The sequence below is a fragment of the Apteryx mantelli genome, chromosome 9 (genome assembly GCF_036417845.1).
Source record: "Apteryx mantelli isolate bAptMan1 chromosome 9, bAptMan1.hap1, whole genome shotgun sequence".
NCBI lineage: Eukaryota > Metazoa > Chordata > Aves > Apterygiformes > Apterygidae > Apteryx > Apteryx mantelli.
In genome coordinates, this window is record NC_089986.1 from 16,168,735 (window position 1) to 16,189,137 (window position 20,403).

Below are 20,403 nucleotides of genomic sequence, written 5' to 3' on the forward strand. Positions count from 1 at the left end.
CTCCCGGCCCCCGGCCCTCCCCCCGCCCGCCCTCGCCGCGCCCAGCCGCCAGGGCACCGGCCCAGCCCCATTCAAAGCGCAGGCAGCGCCCAGCGCCCGGGACGCCCGCCGGCTCCAGGTAAAGCGCGGGCGGCCGCGCCGGGCCACGCTGGCGGGGGGCGGGAGGCGGCAGCGCGGCGGCCGGGGCCGCGATGGCGGGCGGCGGCGGCGCGCGGCCTCTGCGGGAGCCGCGCGGCGCGGAGGAGCCGGCCCCGCGGCAAGAGCCGGCCGCGGCAGCCCCGCGGCGCCCGCCCGCCCGGCGAGCCGGCCCTGGCGTGGCGAGGGCGCGGTGCCGCGCCTGGCCCGGGGCGCGCCGCCCGCGCGAGGCGGCGAGAGCCGCGGACATCTTCCTCGGCGCCTCCCTCCGCCGTGCCGCGGCCTGCGCCCGCCTCGCCTCGCCTCGCCCGCCCGGGGCGGGGACCATGGCACCGCGCTGCCGCCGGCCCCGCGGCCGCGGACGGAGCCCTAAGACGTTCGCAGCTTCTTCAGGAATGCGAGCTGTGGTGAGCTGCACACCATCCAGCGGATGGGGGCCTGTGCGTGGCGGTTTCATCCAGTCACAACCCCCCCCCCCCCCCCCAAAAAAAAAAAAGGCACCTGAGATGAGTTATTCAATTTGACCAGCAACACTAAATTTCAGATAATTACTGGAACCAGCCAGTCTTCTGAGTTGATTAAATGGGACTAACATAGATATGCGTTTTTCAAGTTTTCTAGACCTTTCTCTTCTGAGCTGACAACAGCTCCTTTCATGACAATTTTGCATTTTTTAGTCTAGGCCTGTTTCCAGGCAGGCCCCCAAAGTGCAACACAGAATTCAATAGAGATATAAATAAACCTTAACAATCAGATACCATTTTTCTGCTTTAATGAAAGAGACTGTACTTCGAGTTCTTTTTTGTGCTGGATCTGTTTTATTCAAAATGAATACTACTGAAACTGACTCTCTGTTCTTAACTCCTGGTTTTGAGCCATTTTTTTCCCATAATAATTCTAACAGTGATACTCTGTGCATAGTCCAATATTGCCAACTACTTAATTTCAAAGAGCTGCATATATTTTTAACCACATGGCTGTACTAGCAGTAAAGCTGAAGGATTGCTTTGAAAACATGTAACATAATGTCACCCTTGGCTTGAATTTACATTTTATTTGCAAAATATTTCATGTAAATTACTTAAAGGAGTATATTCCATACGTAAGTAACCTAATTTTTAGCTGTTTTAGAGAATACTGTTTAAGGTACAGTAAACAAAGGGAAATGAGGATTTTCTTTAAATGACTCCCTGCTTGTCAGTTTACTTGTAATCTTCTGTATTTAAAAGCAGTTTGAGGTGGTTGAAGGTTGAGCTGTTTATCTCCCTGTGAGGGACTACAAGGAGAGGAGATGAGTTCCTTTGGACTTTATTTGCTTGTTAAATTACAAGGAGTCAGCATGACTTACAAAATACCTGAGCAAGTAAAAGAGAGGTGCTGTCTTGTATTGCAGAGCTAAGAAAGAGCAGTCTTGCTGTTGGTAGAGTGAGTTAATTGAAAGAATGTTGGCAACCAGACTGTCCCGGCCTCTCCTGAACCTCTCTGTGAAAGCCCTGAATGTCAAGGACCTAGGGAATGGCTTCAGGTAAGAAACTTGATGGAGAAGAAGAAAGACGGAGATCTTGAGTAAAGCACATATTGAGGTCTCGTTTGATTTCTGTGGGACTGTTTATTTATAGGAGGTGGATTCTATATGCAAGTAGGGTTTGGCAACATGTTTTTTAACACCTGTGCAGTCATCTGCAGTCAAATGGTTAAGCAGAGTGTTAATTCAATGTCTAGCAAGGATTTATTCCTCAATATCAGCAGGTAGGCCTTGCTGCACTGCAAGGAACAGTCATGTATTTCTATGACTCCGTTAAAGAGATAATGAACCATGTAAAATGAAGAGAGAAAGTTGAGAGGGAGGGTTTTTGTGAGAAAGGGAGGTGGATTGAGTAATGAAGCTGATTTTTTTTCTGAACTTGAACAGAAAATTACCCACCTGATTCTAATTCCTAGCTCTGAAAAAAATACCCTTTCTACTTGTATTTGAAGGGAACCCTACTAGTCTGAATTCAGAGTAAGCTGAGTGCTTTCACTGTCTTTGTTTCAAAGCAGGGTTCCCAAACAGTACTGCGTGCACCACTAATTATACAGAAGCCGTTTAAAAATGGCTCGTGGCCTGCTGAGCAAGAACTGCCACCATCAGTGTGGTTCCATTTCTGTTGATGGTGGTGTCCAGCACCATCACTCTCAAGGATGACTCCTGTAACAGGGAGTTGTAAAGATCAAAGATAGAAAAGGCTAAGCTATTAGAGATTTCTCATGAAAACAGGTTGACCCTTTTATCTGCTACACAAGAGACCAAAGCTGTACCAGAGGGAAACTTCTGTGTCCTTAAAAATACAAATGAATATTTTATAAACTTGAGAAAAGAATTTTCAGCATATTCTTTTCTTTGCTTACTATGCATTTCTGCTTCTGGCACTCAGGTCTTGATACAATGTTTTACATTTTTTGACATACACTCAAACTGTTAAATCTGAAATGGAAATCCAACTGTTCATCTGAAAGGCAGTGCTGTCACTGTACCAATATCTTAATGCAGTGAGGTAACATTTGTATACTTGATTGCTCAAGCTGAGAATTGCCTTTACTGGTATAACTGAATCAAAAGAAAATGCTTGGTTACAAGGACAGATTCAATTCCAATGACTATCTGTGCATTTTAAAGGTCTCAATGGTGGTATCTAGAATTCAGTCATGTAGAATGACCAAAAAATGGTTCATGCTATGTTAATGTACTGTGTGGGGGCTAACATCACATACATCTCTTAGGAGTTTCCTCTGATGACATTTCTGCTGATCAGTAGCCAGCATATATTTTGTTCCCTTATCTTCAGGTCAAGGTAGACAGAATGTCAAGTAGTTATTCTCTACAGGTTACTGTGATTAGAGAGCAACAAATCAGTCTGCTATAGTGAAATAACAGGACCAGAGAGGACACTGAAAAATAAAAATTAACTTTGTGCAACTAAAATGCATGTTATGAACATTTCTAGACACTTTGAGACGCGCAAAGGAACTTAGCGTTGAGATGAAAGTTTGAAGCCAGGATAGCAGGTCAGTAATGTTATACACAGCCAGGGGACTGACCTCTGCAGCGATTACCTTGGCCGTTGCTATTTCAAGAGTAGATAGGGCTTGTGACACTCAAAATTAGGTAGAAGAAGAGATGGACTGATGCAGGATACAGGGTGAGTGGACTGCATTGACTGAACGTAAATCATCTCCTTTCAACAAGGAGGGCATTTGTATTTTTCCCATCTGGTTCAAAGCTTCTGCCCTATCTGACCCTTTCAGCCTTGTTGTCCCAAGATGCAGCTCAGAGGCCAGATTGCCTTCAGATTGCTGTTCAATGTGGCTCAGGTCACCCTGGGAGCACCTCTGATGTCTGAACAGGAGATAATTGTGAGTGATTAAGAAGGTTCACTCAGAAGGCGGAAGAGCAGTCTGGAACTTAAGTTCTGTTGTCAGACAGACCAGAGGGCAGCAGAAATACAGCAAGTCTAGTGGAAAGTCATAAGGCTGTAGGGGAGTGATGGCAGTGCTCAAAGGAAAACACAAGCTGATACAGTCCAGACAGGTGGCTGGCAAGGACAGATGGTAGAGTCATTCCAATGTGTTGTCTTGGCCCAGTTTTGATGAGTGCTGGCAAGACCTGAGAGAGTGCGATGCTGGTAGCACAGCTTTTCTGAATAGGTGCTCATTTTCTGGAAAGCGCTGTTGCTTTGCTCTGGTCTGCATTTGCAAACACAGTATATTTTCCTGCGAGTCAGATGTACTGTACAGAGGAGTTTCAGATCCGTATGGCAGGAATTACTCAAAGCTATGGTGACTCTTAGTTTAAACAGTTACAAAGAGGGGATGTAAGATCTGAGTAGCTGCTGGGTACAGACTCTGCAGAGGAAGAAATGTTATCCAAGGTGACACAAGAGTGTAGCTGCACATAAAGGCAATGAGATGGATCCAAGCAAAGTAAACCTGAGACTGGGTATCAGAAACAATGCCACAGCAGTATGCTTTCATCAGAAAAATGAATAATTTCCACTAAGCCAGCTTTGTGTCACTCTAAATGAAAGTGTTGTTGCTGTTGGGAAATGAAAACATTGTACACAGCCCATTTCACAGGTGGAGACATCCCAGTGCCTTCAGACCAGGAGCTATTTTAGAGTTCTCAGTAGTATCCAGACAGCTTCTACAGCTGGAAATAGCACTGAAGTCTTTTGAGAGAGAAATGTTTTATAAGGTAGGAAACACACAGGCTCAAACTAAGGAGAACTCCACACCAGATCCTGTCTTCTCAAATGACAGCCTACACTGTGCATCAGCAACACCCTTCTTATGCATATGCTGTAGCACAAGACTGCAGACAAGATATTCCATGCCTGATTGTTCTATATTTTCTCACAGGCCTGTGCAAAGATTTTGCTTCCCTCTCTTGTCCCCATGTGGCAGCCGCTCTTATGCAAATGAAGTTGATCAGGTGAGTGTGATTGTGATTCCTTGGAACCAGTTCTGCTGAGCTGGATTTTTTAATTCCCTGAAGCCTGGTGACCAAAATACTTTTCTGATCTGCCAGAAGGATTCTGAGCTGGACCTTTTCAACATACTCCACATTCTTTCCTAGTACAGAGCTTCCATTGACGTAGCATGGTACATGCTGCTAAGGATGGAAATAAACAATCAGACTAATGGCAGAGGGGGTTCTAAATTTGGAACTCACTCAGCAGATGAAATCTGTCACCTTAGAGTGGAGGGAATTTGCATGACAAGTTCTTAATAAAGCATTCCTTCCTGAGAATGGTGGTGTAGAGATGTAAATAAATTGGCGTATCCTCACCTCTGAGTATGGAAGGTGGCCCTCTTCCTTCATAGCCCTTTCCTTGATGTCACTAGTCTGCCAGGAACAGTGCCAGGCAAAAGGAGGGGGGATTTTTTGCTATTTGCCTGTCTTGTGACACATGACTCAGTACCGAAGAAATGCTAGAGCATATACATCTCCCCCCGTAAGCCTGGGACAAAGTCTCAGAGGATTCAAGTGTGGCACTTGTGACACTCTGAGTCCCACTGTATCCTGGGGAAAGCCAAATTTCTAGTTTTAAACAGTGACAAGTTGGAGTGAATTGCAAATAGTTATTACCTAATCCCACCCACAGCAGCATCTTGCTGCTTATACAGCTGTTGCTGCTAGAATGTTTGACACACCATTGACTTTTTAACATGTCAGTTAAATGCTACTTCTCTTTGGATTGCGGTAGGATAGCAAGTCAGGGGTTTGGAGAAGGAATGAGGTGAGCTTCTCCTGTTTAAATTACAGGTTGGAAAAATAAGAAGGCAAAAATACTAATGACCAACTGGTCTTAATGCCAAATATTAAACCCACTTGACTTTGCGTAGCTTTTAAAACCCAGCACTAGAGGGTTTGTGTGCTAGAGGGACAAAGATGGGTGAGCAGTCAGATTAACCCTTATTCCTTGTTCAGCCAAGCTGATCTTCCTCACCACCTACAGGCTGTATGGCACAGGAGAGTAGACTGATGTATTCCTGGTGCTCTAATTACTCCTGTACATATTGGAACAGTTCCTACTGAAGAGGAAACGTTTCTTGGGAACTGTCTGCTGTATTTTCGGATTTTGAGATGCATATGAGCTGCCAGGGATTAGTGGTTTGCTTGGCCTCTTGGCTGTGGGAGCCTGTTGCCAGAGGTGCTGAGCTTTGTGTTGGGAGGTGAGTAATCCTGCCTCACTGGAGCACTTCCAAAAAGAAAGGTTTCTTGTCTTCAGGAGGCACTGGGTGGCAGTAGCTGGCAATGAGTGTAGAGAATGTCCCTGGAACGGACTGCTCCTGGCCAAGGACATAGTTTTGTTCTGTGTGCTGCAAATCATTCATTCCAAGCACTCAATTCCAGTGGGTTTTTTTTTGTTTGTTTTGTTTTGTTTTGCAGATTGGCAGCAGAGCTGTGCTTATAACAGGTTGTGATTCAGGGTTCGGATTTGCCTTGGCCAAGCACCTGCACACCAAAGGCTTCATTATTTATGCTGGCTGCCTGCAAAAGGTAAGGAAAGCAAAAACTTTATTCTTCACCTGTGGCACATGCATAGACACGTAACAAATCCAGTCTTTCAACTCTACTCTGCACAGCTTTTCACCGACGAGAGGGAGGGTGGTTGGTAGCCCAAGGGGAAAAATACAAGTGTTTGATTTTCATGGAGCATAAACTGGCCTGGAGCAGAACCAGATCTGCATAGTGTTTGGGGAGGTTCTCATGTGAATCTCAATGTCATGGTCTGGCCAAAGCCAATGGGCTAGAAACCCAAATCTAAGTTTATAGGCTTATCCATAAGCAAACCATAGGGTCAAGTTGAATCTGGACCTTTGGACCTGCTCTGAAATAATACGTATTTATGCAGAGCATAATTTGATTAATTGTAACAACCACCAAGCCACCAATGATTTTATGACATATGGTATGACTGTATCTCTCTATATCCCTGAGTGCAGCCATGCCCCAGTGTGCACTCAGTCTCTTGAAATTGCTGTGAAGGCAACAGAGTTCCACTAGTGCAAATGAGAGCAGAATCAGGCCACAAATAGCTTAGTGACACAGTCTTGATACATTCTCCAGGGGAGCTTTGTATGGCAGTCAGAGCTGCCTGGTAATGGAGAATAAAAGAGAGCTTTAGCCTCTCTGTCCATATGAAGCAGTCTCACTTTTTCAGCTGCATGGCCATTTCCCAAGAGAAACAAACTTAATCCTCAGGATATCCTGGGGTGGGTCAGCTATTTTGATCCTAATCTTTTAGCTCACTGATCACTGTAAAGGTACCCTTGTTATAGTCTTTGAAGAGACATTGCCAGGTATTTTTTTAACGTTATTAATACTCTTTCTGCCATTAATCTTTCCATTATTAGGAAGTATTGCTTAATTTATTAGTTTTCTTTCTGCTGCATTTTTTCAAATGAGAAGTTTGTTTCGATAGCTCTGCCCCTTGTGGTCTCTCAACTTTGGATCAAGGATTTATTTGTTAACCTGGGCTCCCTCTACAGGCTTTACAGCAGAACAAGAAACTTTTGTCTATGTAAATTGCTGCTTTTCAAAAGATTTCAAGGGCGGGGGGGGGGCGCGGAGAAGAACACTTCTTTGCAAATAGCTCTGCTCAGCTTTTGTAATTAAAGATCAACGTTACAGAATACAGTAAGTTGCAGACTTTAAAAAAAAACACTGCTTAGAATAATAGTCTGCTCAGATGTTGACAGTAGCCAAAAATTTCAGAGCAACAAAGTTGCTTCTGAGTTTCACTTCCTCTATCTGAGATATCAGAAAGACCTGATTTTCAGTAAGTGTCTGATTAATTGTCTCTGAAACCTCCCTCCATTATAGTGATTTCAGTACACATTCTACTGAATGCATGTCACCAAAAATCTTGGCCTCTGACAATTTCAGCATAAGTTGACACAAAGCTGCATGCCAAAACTCTTTTAGGCTTTGATGAGCATTTATTTCTTCATCAAAATCAGCAGAATCCTTTCCTGTATCACTGTGTAATTAAATGTTGCATTTTTAACTAGACTCACATCCCATGTTCCAAAATTTGTGCAACCATGGCAAGATTGCTAACAGCAATTGCCATCAGAAAAACACTGTAAAAATGACAAAGCTCCTTAATCATGTGTCTCCTATGTGTCTTCAAGTCATGTACTTTATGGAGAAAACCAAACTCTTAGCTCTATAGAATCAAAACAACTCCAGGAGAATGAGCTGATTTCTATTTGTGTCACAGGCTTCATTAGCAAAACCATAAGCAGAATCTCATCAAAATGTTATTATTGCTAGTGCTCACCTTAAGGACAGAAAAAAAAAAAAAACAGTGTGTCTTTAGATTCTAGACAGAAGTGCAGCTGGAAATAAGAAGCATCATCTTTTGCTTGTAAACTGAGTATATTTGATCTAGTCCTGACTGAGAGGAAACAACTATTTCATGTGGCTTTTTCAGAGTACAGCTACATGTCAGAGGCTGGCTTGGAGAGCCATTTTGTCCTCAGGGTATGCACTCTCTTCAGGAACATCCTCTCCTACTTGCAGATACAAAGTGTGCACCAGCAGTGCTGTCTCTTCCTTAGGAAAAGTTTCCTAGCATGGCCAGATTCTGAGCACCTCTGAAGGAAACCTGAGCAAACAGAGAGATACATTTAGAGTCATGACTGAGTAGAGTCCAAAGATGCATCTGTGCTTCTGGCTCCTTTTGCCTTCAGATGTGTATATTTCAGATACTGATTCTTCCTAACATTTTCACTGACAAATATATTCACACAAGAGTTGTGTTGATGCTTCATTGCTGAAGACAGTGACAGACTGGATCCAATGAACTATCACACTGCAGCTGTCTTATTTTTCCTCTTCGGTTAATAGCCGTAGGAGCCAGCTGACACAAAATGAAGAAGGTATTTTTCCATCAGTATCTGTTGCCAGTGGACATATGTGATGTTTGTCATGGCTGTCAGGATTGTCATGGAATTCCTGTTTGCTTTGCTTTGTGTGCTCAGGCCTGTTGGGGCTTGCAGGGGGATGAGAAGACAGAGGTCATCTGAGCAAGCCAGGATGCAGGCAAGTTACTACAGGGCTCAGCAAGCATGCTTAGAGCCACAGGTTAACACTTCAGGGACACAGAGACAAAGACCCAAGCTGGGCTCCAGAGGGTGACCAAGGAAAGAGGAAGATGAGGCAGCAATATGTATTTTAAATATGCAAGACCTGGATCTTCTTGCTTTGGGGTCAGTGGAGATGCCCTGGTCTCTCCATGTAGCATGAGAAGATCCTTGCACTGCTGCTGAAGGGTGCAAGGTTTGTGGGGTGGGCTCTGTCCTGTACCAGGAGAGCATGGCATGATGACAGAGTACCTTACTTAAATGTCACCCTTCTGCCCTTTCCAAAAAGGGAAGGGAAATGATCCTGTGGGTCCAGGTCAATGCCTAAAGTCCAACCCTTGGGTCAGACTTTGCAGCCGCAGGGGATCCCTGTCCAAGCACCTGGTAGCATGTGGCTGGGAGGGTAGGAGGGATGTTGGCTTGCTTAGCCAGCTGTGTGAGGGAGGAAGAGGAGGCTGTGAAGTTCCCAATAGTGCTTAAGAGGCCTCTGAGGTTGCTGTGTTGCTGTGGTCCAGAGACCTGGTCATGCAAGGAGAATTGGATACTTCAGAATCAAGCCCACTGCTACACACCTTTTGCCAAAATTTCTAACATGTCAAGCCATGTGCCTGTTCCACTCTGCCTTCCCACAGTAGCTTCTGGTTTTCTTCTCTGCAAGGTTATTTCACAGCACCTTGCAGACTTGGGATTGGGGAAGAAGCACCTTGGCCTTGCTGTCCTCTATCTTCCCTTAAGCCACAGAATCTGCTGATTCCAAGGCACTTGCACGTTTGCATTTGCTGATTCTCTCTTGGCATTCCCATATATGCCATTTGTACGCTCTTTAATCCTTTGCCATATGCACTGGCTTCAGCATCAAAGTGGATTTGAGTGAGCAACAAACTTAGCACGAAACACTACTTTCAGTCACCATAAAACCAAACACCACTAAGCTACGCATGGAACTTTTAACTGCTCCATTTTGTATGCAGTATGCTTCTGTGTGAGGAGAGTGTGGTAGATGCCTTCTGTTAAGGACAAATACTAACTGGTATTAACAGTCTGCAGCAGAATAAGAAAGGATGGAGAAGAGCATAGAGGACACATCAAGTACTTAAGTTAGTGAACTTCAGGGTACCGTCTGTGAGCCAAGTGGATAAGCCCAGGAACAAGAGGAGCTAGGAGAAGATACAGAGGTGGCACAGAGACAGTGGGATATATAGCCACCCTTGAATGGACAGAGTGGTGTATCTAAAGTGGACTCTCACTTTGCTGGGGCAATGGCATTCCAGGTTCAGACTGCAGAGACAGGCACCATCTCATTGACAACTGACTGCTGACAGTCTCACAAAGGGAGTAATGGGAGTCTTTGCTACTTGAGATAGAACTAATCAATGCCATCCAGCAGTCTGGAAACAGGCCCACCATGAAGAGCTGACCCTTTCCAGGTCAGTGGAACAAAGCTTTACATACCTTCTGTCACACCTGCCTTGTAAAAGCTCAGGCATGAAGAACACTCCAATGCTTATGTACTAAGGCTAACTAAGTAGGTAGAGCTACCCAGGAGGGATGAGGGCTGGAGGAAGGAGAGCCCAGCAGCCATCAGATGATCCTGTGGGACATGCGCCATGGCTAGCCTATTAATGGGGAGTAAAAGGCTTCTCCTTGTGAGGCATTATGTTGAGGGGACAGAGGGAGTTTTTTGCAATAAAGACAGGGATGTTTCAAAGAAGTGGTTATTTTCAGAGCCAGGCATTCACCAGTTCCTACAAAGAAGCCCTGCAAAGGCCAGAAGAGTCCAGTAGCTCATAACCATGAAAGCAATCCAAGGATATTCCCAAACTCACTAATCTTCTGTGTCTGTGTCCTGGTAGTGCTGTAGCTGGGTTAAGCTGCAGGTCCACTCGAGTGGCTGGCTCTGAGCATGACAGCCTTGTTACTAGCAGCACCAGGCCCATGTGAAAGGTAGCTCATGTGTGTGTATGTGTGTGTGTGTATATACATATAAATATGTATGTTTATGTATTATGTATTTGTATATATATACCTATATATACTGGAGGATTCTGTTGCTCTCTGCTGAAAATAAAGGAGTGGAGATAAGAACTGGGAAGGTGAAAGAGCTCATGGAGGAGGAGGGGAGGAAGAAGAAGACACTGGAAAAGACCAGTTTTCCTGGAGAAATTACTAACAGGCAAGCTGGCCAGGTACCTGACAATTGGACTCCGTAGGAGTCAGTTGGCAGCCATAGATTCACTTTCAGGCAGTGGGAGCTGCAGGCACAGATCAGCAGCAGGAAGAGAGCAGTGGGCAGGCAGTCCCTCTTATGGAACTGTCACTGCCAGCACTGGCAACGTGACTGAGAAGTACATGCAGGGTGTGCGTGCAACTACTCACCAGCTATTATATACCATCCCCCCTATCACACTATTTGTTGTGCCCCATATGCAAGGCAAAAGTGAGAATGGCACCACATTCCTTCTGCTGTGGTAGTAGGGCATAGCTTGATCTCAGAAACTTGTACTGGGCAGGAGTTACCTTGCTGGGGCAGGTTCTGCTCTAGTTGCATTTTTGCTGGTCAAAGCTGTACCAGCTGGCTCAGTGACAGAGCTGGTGGTCATATGGAGATGCAGAGGAATGATGTTCTTCTGCAGGAGCAGCCCTATCTTCTCTAAGCACATGGAGGGAAAGAAGGTGATCAGGAGTAGTCAGCATGGATTCATGAAGGGGAAATCATGCTTAACCAACCTGATAGCCTTCTATGATGGAATGACCGGCTGGGTAGGTGAGGAGAGAGCAGTGGATGTTGTCTACCTTGGCTTCAGCAAGGCTTTTGACACTGTCTCCCATAACAGCCTCATGGGTAAGCTCAGGAAGTGTGGGTTAGATGAGTGGACAGTGAGGTGGATTGAGAACTGACTGAATGGCAGAGCTCAGAGGGTTGTGATCAGCAGTGCAGGGTCTAGTTGGAGGCCTGTAGCTAGCGGTGACCCCCAGGGGTCAGTGCTGGGTCCAGCCCTGTTCAACTTATTCATCAGTGACCTGGATGAAGGAACAGAGTTTGCTGATGATACAAAACTGGGAGGAGTGGCCGATACACCAGAGGGCTGTGCTGCCATTCAGAGAGACCTGGACAGGCTGGAGAGGTGGGCGGAGAGGAACCTCATGAAGTTCAACAAAGGCAAGTGCAGGGTCCTGCACCTAGGGAGGAATAACCCCATGCACCAGTACAGGCTGGGGGCTGACCTGCTGGAAAGCAGCTCGGCGGAGAAGGACCTGCGAGTCCTGGTGGACAACAAGTCCATGAGCCAGCCATGTGCCCTTGTGGCCAAGAAGGCCAATGGTATCCTGGGGTGCATTAGGAAGAATGTTGTCAGCAGGTGGAGGGAGGTGATCCACCCCCTCTACTCAGCCCTGGTGAGGCCACATCTGGAGTACTGTGTCCAGTTCTGGGCTCCCCAGTACAAGAGGGATGTGGCACTACTGGAGCAAGTCCAGCGAAGGGCTACAAAGATGATTAGGGGACTGGGAGCATCTCCCCTATGAAGAAGGACTGAGAGAGCTGGGCCTATTCAGCTTGGAGAAGAGAAGACTGAGCGGGGATCTTATCAATGTGTACAAGTATCTGAAGGGAGGGTGTCAAGAGGATGGAGCCAGACTCTCTTCAGTGGTGCCCAGTGACAGGACGCAAGGCAACGGGCACAAACTGAAACACAGGAAGTTCCATCTGAATATGAGAAAAAAATTCTTCATTGTGAGGGTGACAGAGCACTAGAACAGGTTGCCCAGAGAGGTTGTGGAGTCTCCTTCTCTGGAGATATTCAAAACCTGCCTGGATGCGATCCTGTACAACATGCTCTAGGTGACCCTGCTTGAGCAGGGGGGTTGGACTTAGATGATCTCCAGAGGTCCCTTCCAACCTCAGCCATTCTGTGATTCTGTGATTCTATCTGTTCCCCTTCCTCTTCGAGCTGCAGGCCTGCCCTGGCTACTCTGCAACTGCCCTGTGCACTCTACTTTGCTTGATTTGGTGGTTGCTATGCATTTTTCCTCTTTTACACAAGGTCTCTTGTGCAGATTCAAACCAGCCCTCTTCTGTCATCTAGGACAAGGGAGATGGTGGCTCCAAGGATCTGGACAACATGAACAGTGATCGAATGAGAACTGTCCAGCTCAATGTCTGTGACAGCAAAGAAGTGGACCGAGCAGTGGAGCAAGTAAATAGCAGCCTGGAGGATCCCGAGAAAGGTAGGTGCATTCAGTAGACTCTAATGTCACATGAAAGTCGGTGGCAAGAGCTCCCTCAGCTGGGCCTTAAAGCATTTTCAGAGATATTTCAAAAGTTTGCCAAGTGAATGAAGGGCACAAAGCTTTGAGGAGCAGCAGTGCAGAGCAAATGGCCTGTTTACATGCTGTGTTTCATGTTTACATGTGCTGTATCAGAAAGCAGCTTCCCTCTTGCTACTTAAGAGAGCACCTACAAAAAAGCTCTGTTATCTTCTCTGCTAGCTCCTATAGGGACATAGCAGAAATCAGGTTGCTGTTTCAGAGCCCTGAGATTGATGCTCTCTTATATGACTAGAAGTTTGTTATGACTCCCTTCACTTCAGAAAACCTGGGTCATCTCTGCTGGATGGAAATGAATTCTGTGGTGTTGACACCTGTTCAAGTTTTGTCAGTGCTTCAGTGCTTTTGGGTTCTCAGCACACATATGTTAGCCCTTTTTCAGGAATTGCAGCACATTGGTCTGTACTAGCCAGGGACATGGCTCTGGAGAGTTATGGCAAATTGTGAGCAGGCAAAGCTTCCTCCTTGTGATTCCTGCTGCTGCTCAGGCCAGGGCCTGCCCAGGTGGTTGTCTCGCCTGGGCTGTGCGCCAGATGGTGCTGTCGCAGAGCCCAGCTCTGCCTGGCGCTGCAGCACAGGCAGCTGGCAGAGCCATGGAGGGCGGGCTGAGCATCAGGCTATCCCTAACTGTGTAAAACGAGCAGTCTTTCATAGTCCAGATTAGGATGGAAAAATGTCTGCATCACTAACATCACCACTACCTGCAGAGTCGCTGCTACCACTGCTGGCAGAGACCAGGATGACCTGTGTTACACTGCTGAGTTGGAAAAGGAGCTGCTGGAGGGTTTGGTTCGCACACCTGGAGCTCAGCACTGGATCAGGAGCAGGGCACTGAGCACTTGGCAAGTTCAAATATTTCATGACCAGGAGCTGTCAGTCCAAGTGCCATTAGCTTTGCTGTGTTCACCTGGGGAATTTGAGTTTGTTCTCTGCATGATACTTCATTTTGATCTGAGATTGTAGAGCAGGCTCTACTAGAGGTGACTAGAGTTTTTTAGTGTGAAACTTCTTTCTGGCACTGCTGGGAAGGTCACCATGCAGACTTTGATGTTTCCACTCCTACAAGTGCAGAGTTCAGCCTGTGCCTTTTTTTCCGTACTTATATGAAGAAGAGCAAGTTGTTGGACCTGTCTCCACATTTTCTGTGCATGCAGAACCCCTGTGGGGGCCTTCATCATTGGAGGTTCTGGCAATTCAAGGGATGTTCATAAAGCTAGTCGAAGACACAGACTAAGTATCTGACTCTTTGTTAATTGGTATCTTAGAGCTTGTCATGGGACTCTGGCATTAACGGCTCCATTTGAAGTAGCAGAAGAGGCTCTTTAATACATTTGCTGAGCAGTAGCAGCAAGAATGCAAAACTACAAACCCAAAAGGGCGGATGTAGGCATGAGAGGCCAGTGTTCAAAGATTGGGGATTAGCAACTGAAATGTGTCCCCAAACTTTCAAAAGGCAAAGGAGATGGAGTGGCCCACCATAGGCTTTATCATGAAGACAGCTGAGTACAGTTAATGCTATTTCAGATATTACCAGATGTTACAAGTCTCAGAGTTCAAGGGGCAGCTGTAACTGACTTTCTTAGCCTGCCAACCTCATTGTGGTGAGGTAAGGACAACAATTTCTGTCGTAGTACTGTGAAAATCCCAGTTGCTGATGCATTCCTGAAACCTTTCCACCCTTTGGTGAACAACAGTTTTTTTCCTCAAGAATATCATTACTTCAGCACCTGAGGATTGGGCTACCGTAGTCAAAAGCAGAACAGCTAGTAATGATTTATTTTGGATTTTGCATGATTTCTTTTACTTTTTATATATTTAACTTTTATACATGGATCTTATAAATAAATAGTCTTCTAGTCCTGTATTCTCAAGCATAGGTCAAGATGAGTTTGCCTTCTCTGGGCTGCTTCTTCAAACACAGGCCTGGACACAGTCATTCAACAGATTACAGTAAGTTTTCCTAAACAGCAGAGAAGCCATCACAGGCCTTTCTTAGCCGGTTTCCTGTGCAATTAGGAAATTAAATGAAATGAGTTTGAATTATTCCAAGTTACTTTCTAATCCTTCTTTTTATTGCCAAATGACTTGGTAGCTGCAGTTGTTGTCATCTTGGTTCCAGCAGAATAAAAGGGAGAGGCAATGGCATGCATGCCCCCCCATGTCCACCACCCTCCCACATCACCCTTCTCAGCATTGCAGTCATTCTAGTTTTTATGATGACACAAAGGATTTTACTTCAAAAGAATTGATCTTTTATTTCTTACAAGGTCTTTTCTGTTCTTATTATTTGCATTCAGAAACTGTATTTTGCTTCTTTTAAAAAAATAACTAGGGATAAAAAGAAAATGACAAGGAGAACAGCTTAGACATGGTTGAAATTCTCTGTTGGCTCAGAACTCATTGGCAGCCTTATTCACAGTACTTTGTGACTGCAGTGTTGGACAATACAGAAAAAAACCAATTGTGGTTGCATTTGCTCAATCAGGAGATTGAGGTCTGCTCTGGATTCTCTCCTGTCTGGCTTTCATCATTACAGGTCTTAATGAAAAACTCTGTTATGTGGCTCAATACTCCATTAGCAAGGCCTTTTCCAAGGCCTTGTTTTCATCAGTCTCACAGAGGTAAAGCCTTTTGTTTGATTTTTATCTTTCAGGGCTCTGGGGGCTGGTTAACAATGCTGGGATCTCCACGTTTGGGGAGGTGGAGTTCACCAGCATGGACACCTACATGGAAGTAGCTGAAGTGAACCTATGGGGGACAGTGCGAACTACCAAGGCTTTCCTTCCACTCATCCGGAGATCGAAAGGTGAGTGGCTTCTGGAGAGGAAAGAGGCCCCAGCTCTGTGCCCCCAGCCATTATCCAGCTGTCATGCAGAAGAGGATGCAGTGGACTTACACTGCTCTGCTCATCTGTGGTGCAGGAGCAGCATGCAACCTGCTGAGAGGCGGACACTATGGCCACCATTGGGCTGCTGGATCATATTGTGCCTCAGCCTTGCAAATGAACAAGCTCAGTCTTGGTGGCAGAGGTTTTCTTTGATGCTGCTCCCTCTTGTCTGGGTTCAGTCCTGATTGCTGCTGAGCAATCCTATTTCTCACCATGCAGGTTTTATCCAGCCTCTTTGTATTGTTCAGTATTCCCTGTAGCACTGAGCTTTGTGTGTCACCATGTACCTGTCCTTTCAGATATAATGAGCCAGGGTGTGCCCTGCAATGGACTTTTCTCCTGCCTGAAGGCTGTTGCACAGGACAGCAAAGCTCAGTTAGAGCCCTCAGCAGGTCTATCTGCCAGGCGGCTGTTATGGATGTGCAGCAGGCGGGTGGGTACACGTTCAAGAATCTGTTGGGTGGTATGTATCAGGCGTCTGCCCTGATCAGGTATCATGGCTGTGGTTTACCTGACCTCTGCCTAGGTCGTGTAGTGAACATCAGTAGCATGATGGGTCGGATGGGCAGTCCTGCCCGGTCACCGTACTGCATCACTAAGTTTGGTGTGGAAGCCTTCTCTGACTGCCTGCGGTACGAGATGCAGCCCCAGGGGGTGATGGTCAGCATCGTGGAGCCTGGCAACTTCATAGCTGCCACGAACCTGTACAGCCCCGAGAGAATCAAAGCCATAGCTGACAAGATGTGGGACGAGCTCCCTGAGATAGTGCGCAAGGACTATGGCAGGAAGTACTTTGATGAGCAGGTCAGCAAGATGGAGACGTACTGCAACAGTGGCTCGACAGACACCTCACCTGTCATCGAAAGTGTTGCCCACGCCCTCACCTCCACAACCCCGTACACCCGTTACCACCCCATGGATTACTACTGGTGGCTGCGCATGCAGATCATGACACACATGCCTGCTGCCATTTCGGATCGGCTCTATGTCTATTGAGGCCTCACACTCCTAGGTTATCCAGGTGGGAAATTTGTTTTAAGGAGAGCATTGTACACAGTTCCTATTAGCCATTTTTTAATTTTTCTAACCTCATTTCAGAGTACTGTATTTTAGCTCTAAAGGGTTCATTTAAACATCTGACATAACCTAAAGGGCAGTAATTTGCAGAGGATGCTTTGTAGGCAGGAATATATTATGTTTGTGCAGGGACATTGTTTCTTTGCTATTTATTTCATGTAATCCTTTTTTTTTTTCCACCTCAACTGTCAAGTTAAAATCATTATTTAAATTGCAATTGCTCCAAAGTGTTTTCAGAATAATTTTTGCTGATGGTTGTACACAGTCTTTAAAATTCCTGCCTAGGATGCAGCCTTCACACCATAAAACAGAGGCCCTCTGTTTTGTAGCAGTGAATCACTGCCTCCTGATGCCTAAGAGTGTCCAATAGACTTTTCCAGGACTGGTCACAGAAGCCCAGGGTAGGGCAGAGGCTTCTTTAATTCGAGGATCAGAACTCAAAACATTCAAAGTGCTGAAACTGAGCAACTGACCCTGTCCTTTCCTCTCTTAGACTTATACCAGTGAAGCTTAAGTGAAAAGGAACTAGTCTGCTTCTCTTGCATGCTTGCTTGTAACAGTTCAATGAACCAGGGACTCAATCCTGCAGACCTTTCTCACAGGAGTTTCTTATTCATATGAGCATTCCCATGAATGTGAGAAGTTTTACTCACAGAATTGCAGGCATCAGGATTGGCCCGTAGTAACATTTCTCTTCTCTTCAACAGTAGTTGAACATCAACTCCAGAATTAGTTTGGAATAGGGTTTCACTCCAGTTCCTATAATTTGTGAGGATCACAGCTGACCACAGGGAAGCAAAGAGTGTTACAGTCACATCAGTGAATGCCATTCTGATCAGGGACCTCAGAGTTACAGCAAAGTATTTGTACAGCACCTTGCACAGAAGGGCCTTAATCCTAAGCAGGGCCTCTAGACACTATTGCTGTGCAGGTGATAAAAACTTTCATTGAAGGAGTCATTGAGCCAAAATACATGTAACGTAATATAAATCTAACAGAATGTCCACAACACAATAAAATTAACCTCAAGAGCAGTTTAATTTCCATGATGGTTATGTTTACATGTCTGAGAAACATTTGTTTTGTACTGTAAGAAAAGAAAAGAAAAAAAAAACACAAAAGAGCCTTTCATGGGGGAATATTGAAAGAGTTAAATTTTTTAAGCTTGAAAGGCAAAAAAACAAAAAAGTAATTAAAATAACCATTGTTAGCAAAGTTGAAGAGAAGGGATTTCATGTGCTCTAGTAGCGTACTGTGGCAAGTTGAGAGTACGTGAACAAACTCCTTTGGCTTAATAAATGTGTACATGAATGTTAACAAAATTCAGAGGCTTCCTCTTTATTTTTTTAATATTTAAAGTGAAAAACTCATATTCTTTGTTGTTTTTCTAAATTTGATGAGGTTCATGCCAGTTATTACACATAAACACTTTGTTCAGAGGCTGATTTGCAGTCTTATACATCCATGTTTGATTGTGCAAAGCTTTCATGTAAATGTTGGATGAATCCTCCTGCATTTTGTGACAAATATGTCTAACCCCTGGATTCTGCGTATTCGCAACTCTTAAGTCTGTATCTGTACCAGACTCCCATGGATTACAAAGGATTATTATGGATTATTCCCACAGAACAGGAAAAGAAACTGAGTTATGAAGAGGGAAGGGGAGTGGCAGTGATTCAGCAGGGCAGGCACACAGCAGGTCACTGAAGGAACCTGAAATAAAACCTTGGGAGAGACTTTGCTGGCTTCCAGATCTTCTTGCTGTTCTCTAGAGTCCTGAAGTGACATGTATGCAAGTAGCTGCATCTTGTGGTACAGGGACAGTTGCTTCATTTTCCAATACCTGACCTCTCTAAGACAGAATGTAAGAATATGGACCACAAGAGACCTAGGAGGCACAGGGACTGATCTGCAAGGCAAAATATCTAGATAACAAGGTTTGCTGCAGATTTTACAGCAGAAAAAGAAAAGCTGTTATAAGAAAAGTTCTTGTGATCTAAAAATTTAGTCCCTAGATGCTAAGCAACACAACAAAACATGTAATTCTGCTTGGGATGCTAGTTCCCAGTGTGTCTACATATACTGTCGGATTTTAATATAGACGTCATTGAAGTTAGATATGGAAAAGACTGAGTATGCAGCTGAGTTCTGTCCACCCAAATTTAGCTCAGACCCTGGAGAGCAAATGCATCAGACATTAAACAGTACCATGTCCATTTCCAGCTAGAAGGATAAAGCGAAACAATGATACTGCACTTACACATACAAAGCCTCCCTTCTGGAGGCATCTGAAGCCCTTTACAGGCTGTGCACACCACTGCTCCCGGGCAGGCACTCCTGGGCTGGAGGAGAGATGACAATACCTCTGCGCTGCAGCGCGGTTCAGAGGGGATGGCAAGGCCAAATGCGATGGGCTGAGGGAGGCGATGGCCAGGATGTTCCTGCACATCATGGCCATTCCTAGATTCTTTATGCAAGTTTCCCTGAGGCTGGGAGTGTGTGGTAGCTGATTTATGGTCAGGAGGGCAGCAAGCTGGTTAGTTCTGCTAGAATCTGGGCAATCTTGCAATTTCGGGGTTTGTCTTGAGAGTTGTACTGCAAGATAATCCCCTCTGGTTGCTTGACTGCCCTAGCAACTCAGTGCACTCTAGCCCCTGCATGCATGGTGCCACAGGGGCTCCCAGAATATCTTCAGCCCACCAAATTTATTTGAAAACTAGAAAGAACAGAAGCATAAAAAAGGAGAATTCTGCTGGGCACCTGATCCTCTGCATTCTCAAAGCTGCCTCAGTGGGGACTGCCCCATCTGAAAGCACAGGAGAGGCTGGGGGAGTCAGTTTGTGGCCATGCCCACCGTGGGGCTTTAGTCTGTGATCACAGACGGCTCGAGGGAGGTGTCTGTCTAAGACCTGCCAACTCTCCTCACAAATCCCTTGCCAGGACCAAGGCCATTGGTGCGGATGCAACAGCTCTCACCATGCAGCAGCCCTTGGGCAACCTGGAGTTGCCTTTGTGCCTAGCAGTTGGCTCCCCGACAGCAGCGGTAGAGGAAGTGGCATTTGTCCAGCCTTCACCTGAAGGTGGGGAGGGACCTTCAGAGCATGTTGGGATGAGACCACACTGACTGCAGTTGCAGGCTGCTGGTGGAGTAACATCCCACTGCTTGCTGTTTGTTAGAAATACAGGCAGATCTGCTGCGCTCCTTCTGCTTAGCAAATCAAATGGGAAAATAATGACTCGCTGCATAAATGACTGAAGTCACTGACCGATTTGCATCACAGCTCTCCATGCAGTAGCGTGGCTGAGATCTGCTTCAGTTCCCTGGAAGATGAGAAGATTGTCACCAG

At 45.7% G+C, this 20,403-nt stretch overlaps 1 protein-coding gene across 1 annotated transcript; it reads left to right on the forward strand.

Annotated features, from left to right (window-relative positions):
* Positions 1-33: 33 nt before the first annotated feature.
* On the forward strand, positions 34-18,795 carry BDH1 (3-hydroxybutyrate dehydrogenase 1). The gene is made up of 7 exons (XM_067301826.1): positions 34-118; positions 1,529-1,660; positions 4,531-4,603; positions 6,065-6,175; positions 12,852-12,993; positions 15,746-15,898; positions 16,506-18,795. Exons 2-7 carry the CDS (start codon positions 1,578-1,580, stop codon positions 16,973-16,975), a joined length of 1,032 nt encoding a protein of 343 aa, XP_067157927.1. The 5' UTR covers positions 34-118; positions 1,529-1,577; the 3' UTR covers positions 16,976-18,795.
* Positions 18,796-20,403: the final 1,608 nt, after the last annotated feature.